This window comes from Echeneis naucrates, chromosome 3 (assembly GCF_900963305.1).
Source record: "Echeneis naucrates chromosome 3, fEcheNa1.1, whole genome shotgun sequence".
Lineage (NCBI taxonomy): Eukaryota > Metazoa > Chordata > Actinopteri > Carangiformes > Echeneidae > Echeneis > Echeneis naucrates.
Window position 1 is genome coordinate 26,345,512 of NC_042513.1, and position 24,838 is coordinate 26,370,349.

At 44.5% G+C, this 24,838-nt stretch overlaps 1 protein-coding gene across 1 annotated transcript; it reads right to left on the reverse strand.

The window, feature by feature from the left end:
* LOC115041273 (collagen and calcium-binding EGF domain-containing protein 1-like) lies at positions 1-23,538 on the reverse strand. Its single transcript, XM_029498619.1, has 11 exons — positions 23,000-23,538; positions 21,936-22,016; positions 4,616-4,668; positions 3,371-3,505; positions 2,252-2,389; positions 2,020-2,153; positions 1,818-1,932; positions 1,456-1,595; positions 845-880; positions 451-486; positions 1-189 (listed from the first exon to the last, which is right to left on the reverse strand). The coding sequence occupies exons 1-11, from the start codon at positions 23,110-23,112 to the stop codon at positions 1-3; spliced, it is 1,170 nt and encodes a 389-aa protein (XP_029354479.1). The 5' UTR covers positions 23,113-23,538.
* Positions 23,539-24,838: the final 1,300 nt, after the last annotated feature.

Consider the following 24,838-nt stretch of genomic DNA (forward strand, 5'->3'; position numbering starts at 1 on the left):
TCAAGTATTGAGCATGAGCTCTCCTTGTCCGGAGCCCCACTCTACAGAATCCACTTCCCCGCTGGACTGAGGAGGACCTTCCAGAGAGATCGTCCTCCGCTCCCCAAACACCTTCTCCTGCAACTCAATGATGTCGTTGCGGATGTCGGCCATCATGAGCAGAAGGAAGTCGAAAGAGCCGGGTGGTCCCTGAACACAGAAGGGAAATGGTTAAAAGAGCCGACTTTTATTTTCCACTTTGATGTTTGATGGTTTCCCTCCACACGCATGTGGTGCACTTATTGCACTAATGTTACCAATATCTACAACCCAACAAAACATTTTCAGCATATCCTAAAATAGATCAGCAAATCATCCAAAATTGAGATGATGATACAGAGACAACAAACCTTTTGAGTTTGTTGATTATTCCTGAAAATATTAAATATAAAATATGTGAAGTAAACTTACAGGTGGCCCCCTCTGACCCGGAGGTCCTCTGTCACCCTGCAACAGAGAAACAGCACAAATGACACAACGGACCTACAGTGAGACACGGTGTGGATCAGAGCTGCTGCTGTTTGGATGTTTCCTGCTCCAACACACCTGACTAAGAAGATCAGCTCGTCATCCAGCTCTGCTGAGCAGCCGCTCATTTGAATCAGGTGTGTTGGAGCAGGGCAGCAGCTCTGGAGACCCCGAGTGTGGAGCATGATGTACGCACAAACCACCAACAGAGAAACAGGCATCTCTGCCTGATCCTGTAAGCCGCGTTTGTCCCTTCAGTGTAATTTAAACTGGCGACACCGGGTGGCGACAAACACAAACACACACCAAGTGAAGAAAGTAAAGAGGTTATAATGACCTTCACCCCGTCTCTTCCTGCGGCCCCTGGCGGTCCCTGCGTGGAAGAACAGACATGGACATGAGGTGACCTGCAACCTTTTAGACAACAACAACACCTGCAGACTGCAAAGAGAGACTCACAATCAGGTGTCACAGTAACACAACAAGGAGAAATAAGACCAGTGAGTGAACCTGAGGACCATCAATCAGAGCATGTCTGGTCCTGACCAAGGTCTGATCAATAACACAACTGCTGCCTGACTTCCATTTGGTGACAGCAGTTTAAACTCTTTAAAAAATCACAACAGCACGGTGTCATACGCAACGTGACTGTGCAGTCGGCACATAATTGTTTGGAGGAAAGAGATCAGCTTTGATTTATTGATCAGCAGGCCAGAGGGCTCCAAAGTAAAACACTGTCATAACACAATGAAGTGAATGTTTACAGCCATTCATCTCCACAACACAAATGTGATTATGCTGGATTTTGTTTGTCATGATAGGAAAAATAAATCCTTGTTTCATGATTTGTTGTTTTGTGACAGTTTGTTTCTTTTTTTCACTGTGTTGATCTGGACTAGAGGATCTTGTGGTGAGCCCTGAATCCCAGATCCTGGAGGTTTTCCTTACCACTGGGCCCCTGCGTCCTCTCTTCATATGTTTGTGGTCAGGCTCTGGACCCATCGGTCCCATGTCCCCCCGAGGGCCCCGAGGACCGGGTGGGCCCCTCTCCCCTGGGTCGCCTCTCCTTCCTGGCTCTCCGGGGTGTCCTGTGGGGGGCAGACGGTTCAGGTGGAGATCATTATAATACACAGCAACACAGTTTCATATGAGGAAACATTGCTGCTCACCTTAACGTTGAATCAAACTTAAACTAGCTAAATTAGCTGAGCAGCTTTTCTGGTTGTTGTTTTCTTCCTTCGTCTTTTTGTTTTTGGTATTTGAAAATGGTGATATGATGATTGTACACATTTCATTTGTCTCAGCCTTACCTGGTACCCCAGGAGGTCCTGGGGGGCCGGGGAGACCAGACAGACAGGGACCATCAGGGCTTTTTCCTCCCCTCCCCAGAGAAGGCTTGTCGCTGCTGTTAGCCAGACCAGGTACCTGCAGACCGTAATGTGATGATGATGATGATGATAGCTGTTTCTGGAGCCAAAACAATTTAATTCAGGCGTGTACAGAGTGACTTGCCTGGTTTGGTGACTGCGTGTTGCCCATCCTCAGTTTGAGCTGCAGTAAACTGTTTTTCATGTTCATAAAATCCTGGCAGGTGAACGAGCAGGTGCCAGAACTCATCAGGGTGTCGGACTTCCCCGACGAACTCACTGCAGGATGAATCATTTACATTTAAACACCTTTTTCCTCCAGACTCAGACAGGACGTCCCATAAATCAGGGGCTGACAGCAGGAAGCAGAAACTCACAGTTGTGCACGGGGATGCAGGAGTGCTGGTCGGGCGCCAGGATGAAGCCGGAGCGACAGCGACACAGGAAGCTGCCCATCGTGTTCACACACTCGTGGTCGCACACGATGCCTCCTGAGTGCTCACACTCATCGATGTCTGCGTGGGGTGAAGTTTAGAGGTTTCTATAATGATGGACTCATGTGGTGACGTAGGAAACAGGTTTGGATTCATCTTTTGGGAATTGTTCAGGCCTTTGTGTAACCTTTAAGCTCTCGCAGGTGGTCTTGTTGTTTCCTACTTTTACTGTTTTAGTGTGTCTTTGTGCATCTTGATATCTGCTCCCTGTAATTATATTGAGGTGTATTGTTTTATTGTTTTGTCTTGCTGCTGTAAATCCACCTCATTCATATCTTGATCAGATTTGTCACTTTTATCCTCCCAGGACTTTGTCATCAAAACAACAATGCTAACTTTTTCTCTACAAGGGCCTGGCGTCCACATATGAGGCCGTTGTACTTCCACTTAGTGGTGGCAGAAGAGTATAATACATTACAGGTTAGATTCAAGATGACCGACAACACACCGGAAAGAGAAGGTAAAAATGCATGTCATGCAAGAGTTTTGTTCTTCAGAGGTTAAAGGTGCCATTCAAACTTTACTTTTCATAAGATCATTACTTTACATCAGGTTCCGCTGCAGTTCCTGCTGGTTTAGGCAGATTTCAAAAGAATTTAGAAATTAATTGGATAGATTGGGAAGCACGGCAGCAACGTGGTCAGCTCTGTGGCCCCACAGCAAGGAGGTCCTGGTCGGGTTCCAGGCCTGGGGCCTCCAGACCACTCTAAACTGAGTGGTTGTTGGTCTCTGTCTGCAGACCTGTCCGGGGTGAGCTGGGATTGGATCCAGAACCCCCCGTGACCCGGAAACAGATCAGAGGTAGAAGATGAAGGAATGAATCTGAAGCTAAAGAAGCAGCAGGACTTTGCTGCTGCTAACAACAATACTGCTGTTGTGTAACGAGGCAAAAGGGTTGTTGTGTGTTTGCAGAACCTCTTCAGAGTAAACTCAGATTACAGTCCAGAAAATCTGGAGACATGCAAAGCAGTAACAGACAGTGGAGGTGGGAGGGGTGCTGACCCAGACAGTAAGGAGATTTGTGGTTGCGGTGTCGGTCTCGGTCGAAGCGATAGCCGGGGTAACATGTGCAGACTACTCGTCCAAAGTTGTCGGTGCACTGCTGCTCGCAGGGGGAGGCAGCACAGACATCCACGCCTACAGACGGAGAGAGAGACGGCAGAACATGTTGAAGTTATTCAGGATCGCCGTCTGAAAACCAAAACACAGCTGTAATCAGCCATGAACATTACTGCTCTTTATTACCACCACCTCCCTTCAGTCATAAAGCCCCCACACCCACAGGTGGGAACTGACCGGTAAACCTGGAAGGCAGCTGCAAGAAAAGAAAACCCCTTTCTGATTTTTTCATTCATTCATTCCTTCACTCCTCCCTGAATGAAGCAGTCTGCTGAACATCATGTTCGTAAAATAAAGCTATCCATCACTTTGTGGGATCACTGACAGAAAATTGTGGCCACAGTTTATCTCACACTCAGAGGATAAATACAGTGTACCATATAATCTATAACCCAGATATCTGCTGGGAAACGGGCCTTGTAATGAGTGGACTTTGTTTCTGGTGAGTTTCAGATTTCATTTTACGGTTTTATTGACGGGTGATAAGAAAAACTTCATGGTCTTACAGCGGACAACGTCAGACTTGGCTGCATGTTAGGAGGCCGCAGAAACGCCGCCTGGTCTTTACGCCTGGACGAAAGGCTCCGGGCCCAATCAAAGCTTTTCACATCGAATGGGAAACCCAGATCACGACTGAGGCCTTCATGGGTTCACCGTCAGAGTTCTTTCATTGAGGAACAGTGTCCTCTAGTGGAAAACGGTTCTTTATCAGGTGTGATGTTTACAAACTGTACATCCTGTATGATACAATTTAAGAACTGACACCAGACTCAGAGTTCCTGCTCTTGATTATGTAAATTTCACATGAAGCAGGATTTTGTTTTATGTGGATGACCACAACAGAGCCGTCACGGCTGCCTGTGCCAAAACTTTGGGCAAGTTTTATAACGGCTGGTATGTTTCTTGTTTCAGTGGAACCTGCAAGTTATCTGACAGACCTCCTTCGACATTTAACACAATTACTACAAATTGAAGGAGGCCAACCACAATTTGCCTGAAAAAATTGAAAATGTGCTCTTCACATCCTTTTTGGTGAAGTGTGTATAAACTGCTGAGTTTGAGAAAACTCAGATTAGGAGCATGTGAGGCTGACACATTTAGAAGATGGTGTGTTTATGGTTTACCTACTTTCAGGTATGCACTGGCCCATCACAAACCGGAATCCATCACAGCATTTCCTCCTGAAAAGGTAAAAGAGCAAAACAAAAACAGGGACAGTCACCAGAGGCTTGTGTTTCTATCATCAGTGTTTAATCATGAACAAATATTCAGGTTAGCTGAAGAACAAAACTCATCATCAAACATTATGTACACCTGCACAAACCTGCAGGAATCATGGAAAAATAGGTCAGTCAGGTGTTTCCTGCTCAGCTCCACAAAAGAGTTTGGATTTGTTGCACGAGGAGTCATGCTGTGTTAAATATAATTTACTTTAACGCTACGAGTAATCAAGAGGACACTGACAATCAAAGTTAACTCTCCAAAAATATGGGGTCATATTCATAGAAGCTTTCAGGAGGTCCTCATCCACAACGAAAAAGCTTTGCTTGATGAACTGCTGAAGAAGGACACTTAATCCTGGATTTAAGACCTGAATCTGTCCGCACACTAACTGTGAGTCCTTCAGAGTGTCTGCAGGTACGAACGAGCCCGGTTAATGTTCCACTAACTCAGAGGGGAGATCCTGCACCAACAACAGGCCTGCAAAACCCAACCGTCGCAGCAGGACATAAACTGAGAATGAATTACGTGCAATGAAAACACTTCTGTGGTCGTTTCTGCACCGCACACAGTTTATATAAATACAATTACTGCAAACACGTATGAGCTCCGAGAATTTCGCAGACGTGTGAAGGCTTCTGGACTGTTCCCTGATTTTCACTCCAACGGTTAACGTAAACATATGTGGAAGAGCAATTGCAGTTTAAGCATCACTTATTCTGATTTGTCTAATCTCTCCCTGGACGGTACTCCAACTCCGACCCAAACAAACAATCAGGACCTTTGAGTTAAAATGGGATTGTCTTTTTCGTCTTCCTTTGCACACTCTGATTATTTATTTATTTTTTTATTTGTTTTTTTTTTTTAAGTACAAAATTGTGCAATAGATACTGGGCAACATGTTAGCCCAACACTGATTTATGGTGTTTGGCCATGACAGCCGTCCAGCATTCCTACAACAATCCACCACATGTTACAGACATTACAGTTAGAAAAACAGGGAGGAAATAGCTCAGAAACTAGAGCAGCACTGCCACGCAACAAATATCCTGCACACAACCTGAACAAAAAGAGGAAGAGAAATGCAAAAGTCCTTTAAACTGCATGCTGTTGCCGGAGGGGCTGTAGCACGCTGCCGCACTCAGAGCCCCCTCAAGACAACAAGTTGCTTTTATTCTCCTCCAGCCTCCATGCAGTGTAACCCTAAATCACTCCTTCACCCCCCCGCCACCTCCTCCTGAATGAAAAATAACCTATAAAACAGTGAGGCTGGCCCAAACTGATGAGATCCAGATGAGAGCAGCTTTAATCTGCAGAGCGTTGAGAGGGACAGATCGTGGCGGGCACGGAGCTGAGGTGGAGACCGGAGGCCGGACACCGACACGATCGTCGTCAGTCCGACAATCAGTCCATCAGTCCGTCGCCTCAGCTGGGGTAATGTGTTACAGATGCAAAGTCTGTCAAAATCTATACCTTTTTCATCAGGCTGGTGTAAAACAAGAGTGTTTTTCTGCCATTATCAAATCAAATCTGTGAGGAAGATAATCAAACTTTAAGAAATAAGATTTCAACACGTTTCACATGCTGAGATAAACATGATTTGTTAATGGTAAGAAGAGAGCGTCCAGCAGCAGGTGTTTTACAGACTTCAGTGACATTAAGTCATTTCAGGGACGCCAACTGATTTCATGGCAACTTCAATAAAATCTGCAGTACAATCAGTGATTGTTGCTTAATTTGTTTTTGCCTGTTTATCTCAGTGTAGAGATTCAGTCTGATGCCAAAATAAATTCTCCGTTTGACTCTGATGTTATTGACATTATTTTCATGGTGCTGCTCCCGAGACAGAAAAATGGCTTGAGGTCAAGAGAATAGTTGACTTGTTTTGTGTTACTGGAAAGTTTGAAATAAAATTTCTACAAAACAATCACAACAGTAAAATAAGTGAAGGTGAATAAAACCAAACCAAACCAAACATGCCGGCAGGTGAGGCAACGATTTCCTTCACTTCTCAGGTGACTGTGTTTTATCTGGTCCCTCTTTTTTTTTCCTCATGCAAATGTAAAGCAACTGTTCACTTTGGTTCCCAAAAGTATGGGAGAAAATGTAAAACCAAAAAGTCAGGGATCACCCAGGTCAGAGGGAGTCATCCTCTGAGCACCATGAATGTGTCCACACTGAGACCTCCTTCATACGGAAACATCCACAGATATTAACAGATAACAGATTCTAAATAACAGAAAAGCCTCCACATCCACAGGCCGCCTGTCTGTCAGAGATGTAGCAGCCTCAGCAGCAGCAGCCCCCCACCATGGACAGGATCTTTGTGGGGGGGCGAGCCAGCAGATGACGATGGAAGAAGAAATGAGCTGTATGTTTTTGTTTTGGAATGAGAAAGTATGCTGGTCATGCTCGGTCAACATGACTCTAAAACACACGCACACACACAGTGGAGTAAAATGAGCTGTGTCTGTGCGTGTGTGTCTGCGCGCACATCTGTTTCTTTTGCCAGTATGTGTAATAGTTTTAGAAGTTCTATTAGAGTTATCATAACGATTGAAAAAAATTCCCCAGGACAAACAAACTGTGTGCGGGCGTGTTCTTGTTTGTGACTCTGCAGCTTGTGTGAGTCTGTGTGAGTCTGTGTGAGTCTGTGTGAGGGCTGGGATACCATCCACTAATTGGGTACAGCCTTTTAATGTCAGTCAGGCCTTATTAGTGAGAGCGATCCATGACGCCAGCAGACGCCGTCTCTCCCTTTTCTTGTCCTCTCTGTGCACTTTGCTCACTCGCCGTGCGTCCTTTCTGTGATTTGAAACATGTCCGTGTTCGTTCGGGCCGCTCGATCCGGCCTCTCGTTTTGCAGCGTTGCTCCGCCGGTTCACTAGTTGTTGACATAATCTCTGTCTCTCTGCCTTCTCCTCAGCCTGACATGTTGTTGGCCTCGCTGCTGCCCTTCCTACATGAAACTGGACGAGCCGTCTGCTTTTTCCATCTTTATTTCATTCATGTGGTATTTTTTCTGTCCTCTTCAGGCTGACTGTGTTCAGGAGAGCTTTCACATCAAAGCAGTAAACTAGAATATCTGCATCCTGGATTTAGCATGTTGATTCTCAAAGAGCCCTTATTTGCTTCAGGACTGTCAAACGATAAATATTTTTTAATCAGATTAATCGCAGGGTTGCTGTAGATTAATCACGATTATTCACCATTCCTGGATATGACTTAAGAATTTTCTCTGTATATTACTGGAAAAGAAGGAGGATAAAAATGTGAAACTTTTGTTTTTTGAAGAGTTGCTCTTCTCTTTTAATTAAATATGGTTGGCTGATTGACTGATTGGAAAACATCACAGTTGATTTTTGGGCTGCATTAACAAAGTAAGGCAGTTCTCACTTCTCTCATGTATCTTGATTGGGAATCGAAATCAAATCAAAAATCACTTTGTGAAGTTGCGTTTTAGATTTATTTCAAATCCAAAGAAGTCTAACGGGCTGGAATGTCTCTTCAGAAATTTGGCTAATGAAAGTTTATCATCATCATAAGTGAAACAATTCGTTCGAAACAGGAAAATGCTGACAGCAAGTTAAGGGCGCTGCAAAGCGACAAAATGGTGGCACGCGTTAGATGCGATTAAAAAACGTTTAATTGAACACAATCAAGGCGTTTACATTGCTTCACAAACCTAATAAATAAATGGATGATGGACAACAATCACTGTGACAAATTGTGTCAGCTGGAAAAGACTTGGTTGGCTTGGTTTGGCAAATGTTAGCATTGGAGCTAGCTGGTAGCATGTTAGCATGCTAATGTCTCAGGTTATTTATTTGAGTAGAATGACCACACAGTCAAGGCTGCTGGCTGCTGGCTGCTGTTTGCTCTGCATATGTTTTCTCTTGTGTGTGTCCTATATTGTGCGGCTGCTGTATTATATTGTGTGCATCTGTTTCTGGTTTGTTTAATTTATTCTGTGTTGACGTTTTCCTCTTTAGCGCAGCACATGGCAGGACTAAAACCTGGACTTTTGGACTCATCTTATTAACTAACATGGATCGTAACGGGTCATGCAGTATCTGTCGGCTTTCGTCTGGCCTTCATTATTGACTGCTCCGGTTTTGTAAACATGCATAGAAATTCATATACAAGCTGAACGGCAGCAATTTGCACATTTTACAGCTGATTAGCTGCATTTGGAAAAATACACCAGTGGCAGAGATGTTTGCAGAGAATTTGGACTTCTTCTCTTGGCTCTCGCTGACACACTGCCAGTGTGAATGTCATTAATTGTGACTGCTGGGCTTCTGTTTTTGACAGATCATGCAGCGAAACCGTAATAAATTAAATCAAATAAGAAACTGGACATGGATTGAATACAGCAGAACTGATTTTGGTCTATTGGAAATGCCTGGACTGGCTCGGATACAGATTCTGCTGAGAGCTTTGTTGCGTTCAACAGCCTTTTCCTTCCAGGGATAAAACGATCCCTCAGTCATAAATAATCTTTAAGCAGCAAAATGATTCTTGGTGATTTCCAGCAAGACAAAAATAATCAGGAATAAAATCTAGCATGTCATAAATAGTCCACGCTGAGACTCCAAATCAAAGCATCCTAAAGTTCACCCCCTGTCGACCCCCCTCTGGCCATCGGGTACCATTTTTCTCCCATCAGGCACTGCTCTCGCCTGAGGCTGAGTCGCTACCTGCAGTCAGACCTCGCACTTGACTCCGGTCTGCTGCCAAAATCAGCATGGAGGGACTGAAGAAAACCCTGAGACAGGATCCAGAGGCAGACCTGGGCCGGGATCACTTTACAGCGAAGATTATGTGCTTTAGAAAGAAAGGGGTCTCCCTCCAGAGGGGGAACGCTGGCTGCTTTGCCTTCCCATCCGGTGTTACAATGATTTATTTGTGCATTTACAGGCAGGAATGTTCTACAAAGACGGGATATTCATTATGGCAGCTCCTGGTCCCCCATAATCTGCATGATGCTGCAGCCACTTCAAGGTGTGAGGAAGATCATATATTCTCTTTTCATTACTTTATGAAATAAATCATTTGAGTTTGAACACCAACTTTGAGGGCCGATCCGACGCGGAGGAAATGCCACAGGTGACGAATGAAGGAGGGCGCTGACAGGAGGAAGAGGACGACGGTTAAAAGACAGCGATGAGGGTTGCTGTCAGCTTACTGGGTTCTCTCCAAGGACTTCGGTGGGAGGAACACAGGAAGTGCAGCTCGTTGGAGGTCAGCGGCCTTTTCTCACAACGGGACAGGAGGCCGGGCCATGTGTGTGTGTACGTCTTGTCATATTGATGAATGAATCTGACTAGATGTAGCTTATATGTTACAACTACAGCATGCTGTATTCATCAGCCGTGCTGTAATTGATTTATTTGCTCGGCAAAGCTCAAAGTTGTAAGCGATTTCACACTTGGCTTGTCGTGCCGCGTGTGATGGCGTGATGAAGGATTACGCCGAAACACATTAGCACGATGAGCCCAACGATAAAGCTGTGGTAATTCTGCGGGTCACAATTCACATATTTTCTCATGTGAAGCTTTTGTTTTTGTCATTTCAATGCGTTGTTGTTTTTTTTAATACCCAGTGAAAGCACATTCTTTACACATAACCTTAGCTGATTTCTTTCCATCCATTCATTCAAAAACAAAATCCAGCTTGTTGAAAGACAAAAAACATCCAAACATCCTGAATAAAATCCAAAAAACTAGTTTGTGTGCGTCAGCTTCCTCTTAAAGGCGCGAAGGTGTCGAGCTCGGCCGCATGTTCAGCTCTTTTGTTGTTAGTGTGTGTGTGTGTGTGTGTGTGTGTGTGTTTTGACTTGTGTGAGTATACACATGTAAAGGTGTTAGCATGGTGGCTCCTCTGTTTATTTGCTCTGCCAGTCCACTTCCAGGACCCGGGCCTCAGGGGAGACATCAGAGGTCTGTTCTAACAGAGAGCGCTTTGACTGGGAGCACAGGAGGTCTGAGCCACTTCCACCAGAATACAGGCTGACCTGGACTCTTCCTCCTCCATGTTATGCCTCATCTCCCTCGCCTCATCTTTCCATCACTCCTATTCTCCCGTCCCGACCCCCTCTTTAAAAATACTGTTGTGACTGATAACTCTGTGGATCCTGGTTTTTCCCACATTAAGGGAAGATCCTGTTCTTGTTGTCGTCTCTTGCTGCTTGTTCCGGGTCGGCAGGTGAAAGAGCAGACGTATCGGAGCGATTCGAATAATTCCCATCTGTCCGTCGCTCATAAATGGCAGCAGCTGACGCAGAGTCGGTGGTTCTGCTGATTCTAACTCTCCAGGTTTACTGAAGTTACACCACATATGAATCCGTGGCTGTCATCGCTTCACACACATCCACATGCTTTCTTTACTTTTATCTGACGTTAAAAGAATAGTTTGACATTTTAGGAAATACATCATTTGTTTTCTTTGGTGAGAGTGAAAGATGAAATTTGTTTCCACCTTCATGTCTCTTTGTCTCAACAAAGTGGGGGACATAATTTCTAAAAGGAGATATAGACCCTATTATTATCTTTCTTTATATCCAGAACATTTGTGTTTGGCTGCTCTTTAAAGCCATTGTCATCTGACAACACTTGTCAGATGCTGCAGTCTCTGCTCCCAGCTGTTCATTTTTACCGAAACATCCTGGCTCCATTTCCTTCACCTCCCTCCACTTTCTTTAGCCAGTGAACTTCCCAAAAGTAAGATGACTCGCAGCGAATCATCTCATTGGAATGGTACTTGAAAGGGCGCGTGTGAGCCCAGACCACTTTCTTCATGATTATCCATCACACACAGGACCTCAGTCACCACAGAGCAGATTTCCACTGAAACGTGACGGAGGAGGAGGATGATGAAACATCCACACATCCTCAGCTCATTGTGACATTCTGTAAATCGCCCGATGTTATTTCGTCACGCAAGATTTCCCCAAAACCACTGAGCATTTTTTAATGAAACGGAAGGCGAGTGATTCACTTTCACATTTCATGCCAGGATTCAAACTGCGCTCACTGCTTTGGCTTTATGTTAAACAGGTTTGTAAGTGCTCTCCTTGTTTTATCTTGTGTCATGATTGTGTGCGTCTCCCGGGGGACTCGGGACTCTGTTGACCCATCAGGCTCGGTGTCACTGCAGGAATGTGGCATCTCTGACCTTTTGAGCTGCTTTCTGTGACAGACACACACGTGGTCAGCTCCGTCCACGTCCACTAAAACATGGACGCTTGACTTCCTATCTGACAGCAAGACATGGACACAACTGCTTTTGAACGTAGCACCAAAAATAAACTGCAGATCAATATGATCTGCTTTTTAAATTTTTCATTGCAGGTAAACAGATCTGACAGATGGAGGGATATTTGTTTTATTCAGTCCTTGTTGGACACCAGATGTTCGTGATGCCTGAAAGAACCCAGGAAACCACAGGGAATACTGCAATATCGCTGTTTACTAGACCGATGTGTTTCCGTCATTAGTCACTGTATAATTTTCTGGCATAAAACACAAGCGAGTGGATGAATGCATCGCATCGGTATGTGTGTGTCTGACAGAGAAAAGTTGTGAAAAATCACACTTATTTTTATTGGCTGTTCAGATAATGTCCGTCGATATATGAACGTGAATAAAAGACACCGAACTGACTGTGCTGATGGTCGAATATGGAGATAAGCAGAAGGACAGAGAGGAGGGTAAGGAGGGAGCGAAGCAGGATGAGTTACTACAAGATAAGGATGAGTGAAAGCAGCGAAGGTCGAGCTCTCTCATAATGACGTGTCTGGAAAGGAAAGCTGTTTTAGAGGAGTACCTTTCTGTAAAACTGTAACTGAGCTCAGAGTAATGGACTGATAAGACCATAAGGGTCCTCCAGGGTTTTCTACAGAGATGTGCGACTGCCTTGCTGTTGAAAAATCCTGGCGACATGAAGAGATTTATAACCGTTTCCAGTTTTAACTCTTCAGCTGTTTCTCTCCACACCCGCAGTAGGTCATAATGCAGACGTGTGCCTGTTGGGTTTGTCCACTTCGAACAATGTGCCTCCAGTCTGTTATCAATTGGCTGGTGATCGCTGATGTTGAGGGCCATTACAAGGCCGAAATAAACACTAATCTAGAGCAGACTGTTTGTTTAGAAGACTGTTCAGGTGCACGCTAACTAGAAAAAGATGGAAGACGATGGCTGGAAATTTTTTGGAAGGTCCGACTTTCGGTCTGCAGCTCTACGAAGACAATTATTCCTCCATTAAACACAGGAAGCGTAACTCAAGGGCCTCGTAAAAGTCCTTTCTGAGCAAACGAAGCCGAGGATGGTGTTAAGTGCAAAGAAACAGCAAAACTGAGAGCAGGCTTTGCTGAAAGAGTCCTGCGTCGGCTCCAAGTGTGAGAAAAATGAACAGGTTGCTGTTCCCACAACCTGGGATTTTCCGATCGTCGTCCAAAGTACACAGAGAGGGAACTCCTCCGGGAGAAAGGAGAGCGATAGTTTGAACGGGGTTCCCCGTGGCCTCCTGGATGCAACGCAAACAATCCGAGAGCCGATCGCCTTCAAGTCTGAGTCTGCTGCACGTCGGTCGGCTGTTTGTTTGATTTCATGAAACACCTCAACAATCAAAGCTCACCAGTTGTGTTAATGATGAAGAGCGAGCTGTCAGTGACTCGCTAAAACTCTTTCTGGATGATAAAGTGTAGACTGACGGGAATTCAAGCAGCAGAAAACACACACGCTCCGTATACGCACACGTGTTTACAGTTTATCAAATTTGGAAACGTCGGCTAGTATTGGCAGGATTTGCACACACACACAGACACACACACAATATCAAATGCAGTGATATTCAGTCCAGACATCTAAAAAGTCTAACAGCATACACATGGGCAGTAACACAAACACGTTCACATTCGACGTATAAACACCAACATACACACACTGATGGAGGCATCTGGTCCTCGTTGTTCGTTTCTGAGCCAAGTCAAACCTCCTTCTTCCATTTTTCAGGACTTTCCTGCTGTTTGAAGTTACAACCTTAAGCTCCTACATTTTATTGCTGACTGTTTGTCCATTTCTCCTGGAGGACGGGACTACTGGGAGGACAGCGGTGAAATGTAAAGTGGCAACGAGTAGCAGCAGCAGCAGCTCGACATTTAGGGAAGAAGCGATAAACAGAGGAGGCCTTTTACAGCAGAAGCTGTGTGAGACGGTGAAATTCAGTCCGTTTACAGACGATGGCTGCTTTTATGGCTTGTAAGAGGGGGGACCTCTGACTGCAGATCCCAGCAGGCTGGTGAGGAAACATCCAATAGGACTTTGGTGATGTGATCTCCAGCGTGAAGCATCCGATAACACAAACAGGCGTCTGTTGAACGCACACAACTCTCTAACAATTCCACATGTCGTGCTCCATTCTTTTTCAATCAGACTACCTGAATGTACTTAATGCCATCAGCAAAGGGAGTGATTTGGGATATCTAACAGTGTCATAGTTGATGCTGAAGAATTCTCAGGTTACGATATCTGCGGTTTAAAAGGCCCATGAGTGATAATGCTGCCTCCCCACCCTGTGGAGGGATGCAGAGAACACCAGCCAAGAGGAGGAGGTTCAGTTAGTATGAAAATGTCTTCTGTTGACTTTGTAACGGTAAACATGTCAGTCAGTTGGTGTAATTCTCTCACAGCTGTTGTTTAATAGATATTTTGGCGGATAAAAGAAGGAAAAGAACAAGCACATCGCCCCCATTTAACATTTTCTCTACGCCGAAGCATTCTTGTTTACATAATATTCATCATCGGTTTTCTGTCCAATTTAAGATTGGATGCAAAAATGGGGGAAAGTTGAATTTGACACTTTACACTAACAGAGCTCAAAGCAACAAAAAGGCCCCAGAGCTGTTTGTTTTCTGTGCTGCTTCTGAAAACACTCTGGAGCTGGAACTTCTATCTGTTTTCCCCCGGAGAGTTTCCTGGGCGGGTGATGTGCAACAGGAGAAGAAGCAAAAAAATAAAAAAGCAAAAAATAGAAAATAAAAAATACACAGAAAACGTACAGACTGAATCATTTAGTGCAGCTCGAGGGAACCAAGCAGTGATTCATCAAATATATTTGTTTTATCGCCCCCCCAAAAAAATCTACACTGACATGTCTTAGCTGTCACAGTGATCCAGCACCACCAACACCAGGGAACCACAACTGAACTCGTCCATTAAATCCAGCCATTGTTACTGTTATTAGGAACAACTGGCAAGAAAAGCCCTTTAAGAAGTGATTTAAAACAGGTTGCTCAGTCTGCAGAGTTCTCCTGGTGGACATGGACCATAAACAAATCTCCCGTATCTTGTCTTCATACATCCCACTCACCGCACTGTCAAAACTATATTTTTGACAACTTTTGATTGTTTCGGGCCAAGTGTGTGTGGCAGTGGCAGCGGCGGCGGCGGCGGCGGTGGCTGTTTTTTGTGGATCAGGACTGTGCTAAGAGAGTCATTGTTTCATTTATCTCTCTCTCCTGGAGCTGTCTGTGCTTAAAGGGTCCGATTACAACCGAAGAAAATCTGAGGAGCTTCAGTTTATCTCTGTGTGAGTGACAGATATTCACTGAGGTCTGAATCACTGTAATTATGTTATTCACACTCTTTGCGGGGTCAAAGCACTTTGCTGCTGAGTGTTTGGTTAATAAACATGATATTTGTGGGTGAGCAGTCGACAGCAGATCACCACATTGTGTTTTTTTCTCATTTACTGGGATCATATATCTCTTTTCACTCTTCATGGCTGTCGGTGTTTTCTGAGCTGGATAAATTATCACCACAGTTTGTTTTAAATCGAGTTTGCTTGTTTATTTGCTCCTCTTTTTTTTTTTTTACTTTAGTAATTACCTCACTCTGACCTAAACTAAACCATTAATGTTGGGGCTTGACTGAGCGTGTAAGGAGGATTAACAGCTGAAAGGATGTGATCCAGAGTTGAGGTGTGAGCCAAGTCTGAAGCTGTAAATCCAGAATGAAACAAAAGAGAAGAGACAGAGCTGAAGATTCGGAGATCCCAATAATCTGTAGGCCTGGCCTGAAGGTGTCAAAGTACAAAAGCACTCCTGCACACATGCGTCACATCTCGGCAAATAGCTGTCAGTAAATGGCTCAATCATCTCGGCCAGTCATCCAGTGTGAGAGTTTGAAGCCAGCGTGTCATTCACCCTGCGAGCAGACTCAGTGTCTCCCAGCTGGCTGTTAACTGCTGAAAGTCGACTCATATCTCAGAGGGACCCCGACTCCAGAGAAGATCTCCCGTGCTCCTGACCTACCCAGTCCCAGGGCGCCATGCTCCCAGTGAGTGGGAATAAGCAGGACACGATCCGTAGCTGTCGGGGCTCAGGTCAAATCAAGACCGACTTAACCGTTTCCTGTCATTCTCGTTTATTTTCCTCCCAAACAACATGATCGGCGTTGACAAGGACAAGGGCAGGATCGGTTTCTTAACACTAACCCTGCTGACCTCATCTGGGCAGCACAGAGCTGTCAAAGCGCCGTAATTGTGTGCACTTCAAAACAACACTTAACATGCATGCAACTTGTTGTTTATTACATGTGACCCGGCCTCAACCTCAGCGTTAATACTCAGGCTACTAGACGGAGGCCTGGCTTCTGTCGCCGCAGAGCAACATACACAGACTCAGCCAGAGAGCGCAGATGTAGACAGAGTCCATGCCTGGAGCGGAGACCGTCTCAGTAATGACCACTTCAGATGTTCAGACGACACTGTGGGTGAGTGGGGGGGGGGGGTCTATCGACCACGTTCATCGTTTCCGTACGTTTTGACGCGCCCTTAAACATTTTCGCCTCATCCTTTCTGTCCAAAAAAGAAAAGAAACATACTGAACTTTTGTTTGCCACGATATTCAAGTTATGCTGTAAACAATAAACCGTGGCATGACCCTCAAAAGAAAACCACTGGTATCCGCTGATTACATGTGCTGTCACGGTCTGTATAGGAAAGAAAGGGAACAACTGACGTGTTGAGATCAGAAAAGACGTTGCTAAACTTCAGCACCCCTTTTAGAGGAGTCGCACGGATTTCAGAAGTCCAAAGCTGCTAACTCAACCCATCAAAGGCCCAAATCCCCAACTGTGCCGTTTAAGTTCTGAACCAGCAGAAATTTTACCTCTCTGAGGGAAGACAACAAGGTTCACAGCCCGAAAGCAACAAAATGGATTACAGGGTCTTCAAAGACACAAAAGTTTACAAGATTTTACGTCATTCTTCCGATAATACTTTGTCCATCTAAATGGTCTAAATAACTGTTTCCTGTGTTGGGAGGTAAATGTTCTGCAGGCAGATTTTTGTCTCTGATGTGATTTTAGTTAAGCTAAAAAAACATCTCAGAGTTGATGTGATGCCTGATGAGACCGAAGGAGAGTTTACACCACAAACAGCAGCTTCACGAGTACAATGAAACTTAATCCACATTGCGCAGACGGAGAGAAAAGACTACGGCTTTGTCAGCTTCGCCATCTTCATTTATAATATAGCTTTGATAAATAACAAACAACATAGTGAAGTCTTTGGGAAAATACAAATTCCTGCATGTCTCTTTTTGCTCTTATCTAATCTCATCTCATCTAATCTTATCTTATGTTAGTTTGGGGACTCCCAAAGTGACTGAAGGTCAAATGAGTGTATGTGGGAAAAGTATTGGCACCTTAACCCATCCAATAGTTGTCAAAACATCCCACTCAAAGCCGCAAACGTCAGCCTCGTTAGATTTGGTGGTCTGAGAACTGTGTGTGCAAAGTTTGCGGCAGATTTTAAGAGAAAGCTTTGACCTGCCGGGTCTCAGCAGGTTTTGTTTTCTGGAGGTGAACGACTCCAATCTCCTGAACAAACATGGCTTCAACACTGCTTCAATAAAAATGGATTTCCAGGATACATGTGTGTCGATTTAAAGGATGGACATCACAAGAGAACTGCGTGTCAAAACTGCACTTTGGCAAAACAGGAAACAGATTCAGCTTCAATATGCCTGATATGAACACAATCCACGTGTGAGACACATGTGAAAGCCAGGTGTGCGGCGGCTTCCTGCCGTCTGAGCAGCCGTAAGAGGCTGAATCTCACGTTACTCCAGTTTATGTGCTGTCTCTTTTGTCATGTGTAGTTAGCATTAGGACACGAAAGCCGGAGACAGCGAGTGAATTTTCTGGCTTGACTTTAAATCCTCCATCAACGAAGTGACGCGTCTGCTGATGGCAAACTGTGAAGGTGCAGTCAGGTCGAGCCCATCTGCAGAATGAGCGAGCCATCATCTCAGTGGACCTTTTTCTGAAGAATAAAACTGCAAAAATGCACAGAAGAGGCCAACAGAGTAATCATATCAGAGACCCCTGCAAAGATGCTTCTGAGGCAGAAAATACAGCCAAAATTACCAAACTGTGTGTGTGTGACTCAGCTTTGAGTTATTCCTGCAAGCAAAGTCCAGAAACACTGACTCTGAGCATTCCCTTTCCCCTCTCTTTCCCTCTCTCTCGCTCTCGATCTGGGAATTTGCATACAACCACATGATGTGAACTGTGTTGTAGTGGAGGTGAGTGAGATGGTGAAATGATTCGTCACGTAGTCGGATCCTCCCACGTTTGGTCATAATCTTTTAATAGTTTCACGAAAACAAAGCTTATTTTTGATGACACATTTCCTTAATTTACAGCTGCGGGCGCTTTCCGATCCCGTCATGAGCGTTTCTTCGGACTGTGGGAGGAAACCAGAGTAGCCAAAAGGGAACCCACACAGAAAGTCCCCAGGCCCCGTGTTTGAGCCTTCTGTGGAGCAGCAACTCCAACTGCTAGACCACCGTGCCGGCCTATTCTGAGAGATAGACAATTTATTGATTCCTCTTCAATATTTGCATCAGTCAGTTCCTGATAGCTGTCACCTCTCATGTCAAAGCTGTATTAAGCAACCGCTAATAAAACTGAACATCCTGCTGCTGCTGATTCACATGAAATGTGTAGATATTCTGGAGTGTTTTGATATTTGTGTTGCAGACCATCGTAGAATATTTATAAAAGCCGACATTACAGCATGAATGTTTGTCCCACATCTACTCTGAATTCATAAAAACTCAGAAATGACTGAAGACGCCGCTAATCTGAGTGACGCATCTGGGAGCTGTGGCAGTTCAATGTTTGTCTCGCCTCTCTGCTTTTTCAGCATTTCTAATTTCAGTTTCCAAAACCATAAACGTGGGTCTGGAAACAGTGATAAAGTTAAACGGTAAATGGATGCAGTTGTGTTGTGCTTCTAAGCATTTTACAAAGGAAGCCAGTTTCACGCTTACATTCAAACAGAACTCTTTTCTAAACTTTTAATGCTTCTGCCAGACACACAGTCGTACCCTGACATACTCTTGTCCAAAGACAGAACCTGCTTTACCTCTTCAGACCAGCTACCAGCAACAAATCTTTAAGATGGAGAACATGACGGAATATGAGTCAATAATGGCTCGAGAGTTGTGCCATTGGTGTAACTGAAGTAGTGTGAAGTCGTGTGGGAAGAAAAATCAATCATGGCTGCGTCACGTTTTTCACTTTATCGGGGTAAAGACAGCGCAGACACACTGCAGCAGGATGTTGTGGGTGTTATGTGCTGCGGTAACAAGCTTTGCAGGCTATTTAACCAAAACAACATGCCAATCAAGTGAAAGGATGGTTTACAGTTTAGCGGAGCCAATCAGTCCTGTTGGAGTTGGACTGCACAGCTGAGAGTGTTTAGAGAGAAACGGCTCTGAAGGGAGCAGAAAATTAACTGCTCTCTAACTCTCTAACAGAGAATTCAGAGACACTTCGCTAAGATTCGTACATAAACAGACAGGCACACACACGTTCACGCCGTGAATAACACGGGCACAAATCATGTCTATTTGGTTTGGCACCCACAGAACTCTGACCTCCAGCGAAGACAGACCCAGAAGACCAAACAGGCCGAACAATAGAAATGTAGAAATTGAGCGGATTCGCCATCATCGACGTGAAAACCACAGCGGACGGGGGGAGGAGACCTGCGGCCGGACCGATCTTTGTTTGGATGGTGAGATCAGCGTTTACATGTGTGCATCGCCACACTGACCTTTGAGACTTTACATTTACATGGTAGGCGTTTAGCAACCGCAGAAACACCCCGAGTGGGCCGGACGAGAGGTCGAGGGGGAGTTATAATAAGGTGACAACAGGTTGGAGAAATCTGTTTTCACTTGGACATCATCCCAAGTCATTTTTCAATATTCCTTAAATATGAAGCATCAAAAGATCCTTCTCATAAAGTATCACATGTTAAGTGCTCCATAATTTAAGTACTCTAAGTGCCATAATTTGCTTCAATGTTTTCATAGCAACTAAGTCCACTTTCTATGGGAGCGTGTTCATTTTTCCAAATGGTTCACATGTCATCTTCAATCACAGCTCCAGAAATATGACTTTCTCCCAGATTATTTGAACATGAGAGTGCAGCACCAGGTGAAGAAACAAGAGAAGGAAAGCAGAAATGATTGGAAAATGTGCAGCCGACGTGGATGTGGCAGAGCCGTGGGTACAGATCGGCTCGCTGAGGGTCAAATACAGTTTACAGATTTCAGCCGTCCAGCCGGAGCTCAGCAAGCTCCGGGCTTCTCTGCGTGAGCTGCAGTCCATGTTGGGATGAACGATAAAAGGTACAAGATGTGTAAGAGTAATGTTTCTAAGGCCAAGGACCACATCATTAACTGTGGAGGTACATGTTATGTGGATGACCATATTGGCTGTAGTACGTCTCCGCTGGGAGGCCAAAGATGAAGAAGCACACATCCATCTGGACCGACAACCTTCAGAAATCAGAAATACGGCAGCCCGTTCATCACCGAAGCACGGCAGTAATATCCATCCACAGGCACAATGGGATAAAACCGGTTGCCCCTGAAGTGGCTTTCAGAAATCCATTTGATCCAGATCCAACCCTGAGAAACATGCAAAGGAAAATCTGCCTCCTCCAGCACCAAACGTCTCCGGTGCAGCCGCAGAGCCAGTTCCAGTTTAACCTTGACAGTGAACAGATCAGATGTTCTGGACTCACACCAGACCTGGTGCCTCATTTATTAAAGGATCTTCTTACGCCAACAGCTAAATCCAAGCCAACGTTTCGCTTCAGCAGAAAGTCGTGTTCGCATCAAAATGAACGATCTACGTTGGTCTTTTCATGTTGTGTGTGCCTGTGTGCGTCTGTGTGATGTATCGTGGGCGAGAAGTCTTTACAACCAGCCGTAAAGTCTGCGCCGGATTCATGTATCTCCTTTAACCTTTGCTTCAGGATCCTCATATGATATGATATCAACGCAGGGTGTCATAAATTATCCCCCCTGAGGTCGAGTGTAATGAGAGAAAGATGAGCCAGAAAGGAGCCAATTTCTTCTAGTCGTTTTTCATACCTTTCCAGTGCTGAGCCCCCCCTTCCCCTTTTACACGTGTGTCCTGTCTGCATCTGTCCTTGTTCAGATTAGAAAAACACTCACGAATCCTCAGTTTAACCAAATTTATTGTTGGTAATCAGTACAAGGAGTCTGCCCCCCCCCCCCCATACAGAGCATTAAAAATAATCACATCCTCCTCCTGTCGGACTGCTTCTACTTTTTAGGTTATAATGCAGGCCTAACTCCCGGGGGTTGGGGGGGGGGCGCCTTCCCTAAATGTTTTAGCTCTGGACCCAAGCTGAGAAAGTTCAAGTTCAAGCTCCGTTTTATTGTCACCGAGCCAGGCTGGTGGAATTCAGCTCAGTGCAGATGGAAACTGCAGCGAACAGAAAGAAATAACAACTTTGTTAAAAAAGAAAAGTGACTACGACAGAAGCGTAGAAGGGGGGTAAAAAATAAATGACGGTCATTAATAAGAGGAGCGAAGACCAGGTCAGAAAAAACAAGAAAAAACACCTTCACCATATGCATCTTCCCTCCGTGAGTGATAGTCTTCAGGAAATTATTATTTTTCTCTTTAAAGTGGAAATATAGAGTTTCCCAATGAGACACATTCGCTGTGGAGTTATGGAAATGACATGGCACGATGGTTTAGTGGTTACAGAAACCGCTCCATAACCCCAGAAAGTTCCCTGCAGGCCTCAGCCGCAGGAAAACACAGCCAGCACAACAGCAGCATTTCTCCAAAGAGCTAGAACTCGCGGCTGCTTCGCTCCGCAGACTCACCTGAAACAGGTGCTGTTCTTCCCGCCGGCTCGGACACAGGGATACTCCACCGTCAGGATCTTACTGTCGGGACAGTCCGCTCTGAAAACACACACAACACAAGAGAGGTGGAGAAAGGCGGAGAACCAGAGCCAACAAAGGTCCAAAGAGCAGGACACCTTCGGATCCACCTGTTAGACCTCAGAGCTGTTTGGACCTAAAATTGGACCTTTATATAGGAGATACGTTTAAGATGCTGTCTAATATAAAAAAACGCACATTTTAAACATTCAGAAACACAAAAAGCAGAAAGGATCGCTCAGTTAAAGAAAATCTGATAATAATGATAATAAATTCATCCAGTCTGTAAATGAACTGTCTCTGGCTTTTTGGACTCCCATGTGTTTATCTTGGCCTGTGTGGAATCACTTCTCATGTATCCTGAGTATAATTTCTTTAGTTAATTGACGAAAAATAATGGATCACCAAAAAACAATAAAACTTTTTATTGTATTTGTTTTTTTAGGAATTGTGTCCAAGATATACTGAGACAAGGAACATTACAGTTGCAAAACTTTGTGGCAGAGCTCACTGATGGAGAAACCTCAAACATGACTTTCATTTCTTTAATGTGTCTCTCGATGCAGCTCAAAATTTAAATGCAGGTGTGAGAATCAGAGCACGGACGTGTGTGTGTGTGTGTGTGTGTGTGTGTGTGTGTGTGTGTGTGTGTGTGTGTGTGTGATTTAATCCCATCTCATCTCTGCAGGTCGGAGCAGAGCACGAAGCTCCAGTCGGTCTATTATCTTCTCACATCCTCCTCCTAACACATTAACAGCATCAGTATTCCCTCACTGCCTTCTCATTTCAGCCTGAAAGAGAGAGTCTCCGTTCTGAGTTGGACTCAAATGTTTCCATAAACTCTATAAACGAGTGAAACTTAAAAAGCCTGAACATGAAAAGTCTCTCAGTGGCGTTTTGCGTTTTTTCCCTCCTGATCAAAGTTGCGCATGAAGTCGAGCGGCTGCATCATCACACTGACCCATCAACGTGGTTTCGGACATTTTCAGGAGACCTTACTGTACCTGGAGGTGTCCACTTCGAGCGTCGTCCTGATGGAGCTGGCAGCAGATTCCCAGAGCAGAACAACACACACAGCGCCAAACGGTAAAAGAGCCGCAGCGTAAATCTGACCCATGTCCCCTCAGCGATCCGTTCGAGGAAAACGGCTTCACATCAACAGAGAGCCGCTGTTTTCATCTGTCAGTGACCCGCGATGGAAGAGCTGTCAAAACACCAAGAAATCCTCAAGTATCCCGCAGAGGTGACACTCATGGAGCCTGCGGGAGAGAAAGTGCTGCGTCCGGAGCGCCGTCCCAACTTTACGCACCGAGGCTGAGACCCCTTGGAGAGCTGCTGAGGGTTTCCAGCTCCGTGTGCTCTCACTAATCCCTGAGGATTTACATTCCTGCCCCTACTGAGGAGACTCCCTGCCCATCGGAGGGGAGGACGGACACACAACAACAACAACAACAACAACACAACAACGACGACGCTGATGAAAAGATTCCAGTCTGAAGTTAACCCAAAGTGACAACAGAGCTCATGCTGCTGATATCTTTGAAGTAAAAACACACAACTGAGTTTCATGACGGGAGGGAAGAGGAGATGAGACGCTGGGGGGCGCTGTGCTGAGGTGAATCACAGTCATATGTTTCTTCCTAATATGTAATAATGTGCTGATTGATGGAAAATTACAGCAGCACAGCCCAGATTGTGGAAATGTTTTTGTTTTTTTCTCATTTGGATAAAACCAAACTTTTTGACCACAAACAGCTGAGGGAAGTCCCGTCTTCTTCCAGATCCAGTTTATTAACTCTGACTTCAAGTCTCAGTTCAGTTGAAGATTTGAAACTCATTTTGGATTTTGGATTAGAAATCACATCTCTGACTGACACGCTGAAAGAGATTCAGTGACAGACACGATGAAGTTTCTGACCTTGGATCTTTATTATCATCACCTTTTTTTGATTTAATCCAGCAGTCAGTGGGATTACATTGGATTAGATTAGATTAGATTATACAGAGATATAAATGCGAGTGCCGTCTGTAAAAGTAGCTTTGCTGCTGTTTGTCTGTCCAGCTGTGGCCCGAATTTATGAGAATGATTTATCTCCAAAGTTCGTCAACAAAAAGTTAGAGAAAGCAGCAAGCTTTAGTTCAGACCGTGAGGCGAAGCAGCTCCACGTTGGGGAGGTTTTAATCTTACATAATAAAAAACACGACACCTTTATAGTGATAATTATACTCTTTCTCTCAAAGAGAGCAGAAACAGCCTCCACTTTGAGGTTTGTTGTAAATAAAAACCATCCACTCATAATTAGGATGTGTTTTTTCGATCTTTCTTCTAATTGCAGCCTGATTGCTTGAGCTGTAAATTTGCCAGAAGGGGTTGACTTGGACTTCCCATCATTAACTCAGTACACAGTGTGCAGAATTGGTATTTTCACATTATTATGATGAACGACACCACATTTTGAAACTATTAATGAACACGAATCAATTTATTATCAGTGTTGAAGAAAATATTTGTTTAATTTTTTTTCTTTCCTTTACTTGACCAGACGATAATTCATTAAATTGAATGAAATTAGAGCCAAACTGTTACTTTTCTCTACTTATTCTGCTCGTTGACCCCAATATGAAAAAAAAGCTAAACTAAACTACATGGGGTCATCTTGGGATCCATTTCTGTTGTTATTAAACATAAATCACTCCAAAACTCGAAATCCATTAAATAATGTGATATGACAAAAAAAGTCATAAAGTAGGATCAGGTCATTGTTGCACAGTGAGCATCACACAGCTCAATTTGCCATCAGAGAACGGCCACTTTAGTGGATTTTACTATCAGTGAAAATGAG

Coding starts and splice junctions, on each gene's coding strand:
- LOC115041273 (XM_029498619.1), bottom strand. CDS start 23,112: ATGGGTCAGATTTACGCTGCGGCTCTTTTACCGTTTGGCGCTGTGTGT. Junction 1,933..2,019: donor ACACGCAGTCACCAAACCAG/GCAAGTCACTCT, acceptor TACGGTCTGCAG/GTACCTGGTCTGGCTAACAG. Junction 1,596..1,817: donor AGGACCTCCTGGGGTACCAG/GTAAGGCTGAGA, acceptor TGCCCCCCACAG/GACACCCCGGAGAGCCAGGA.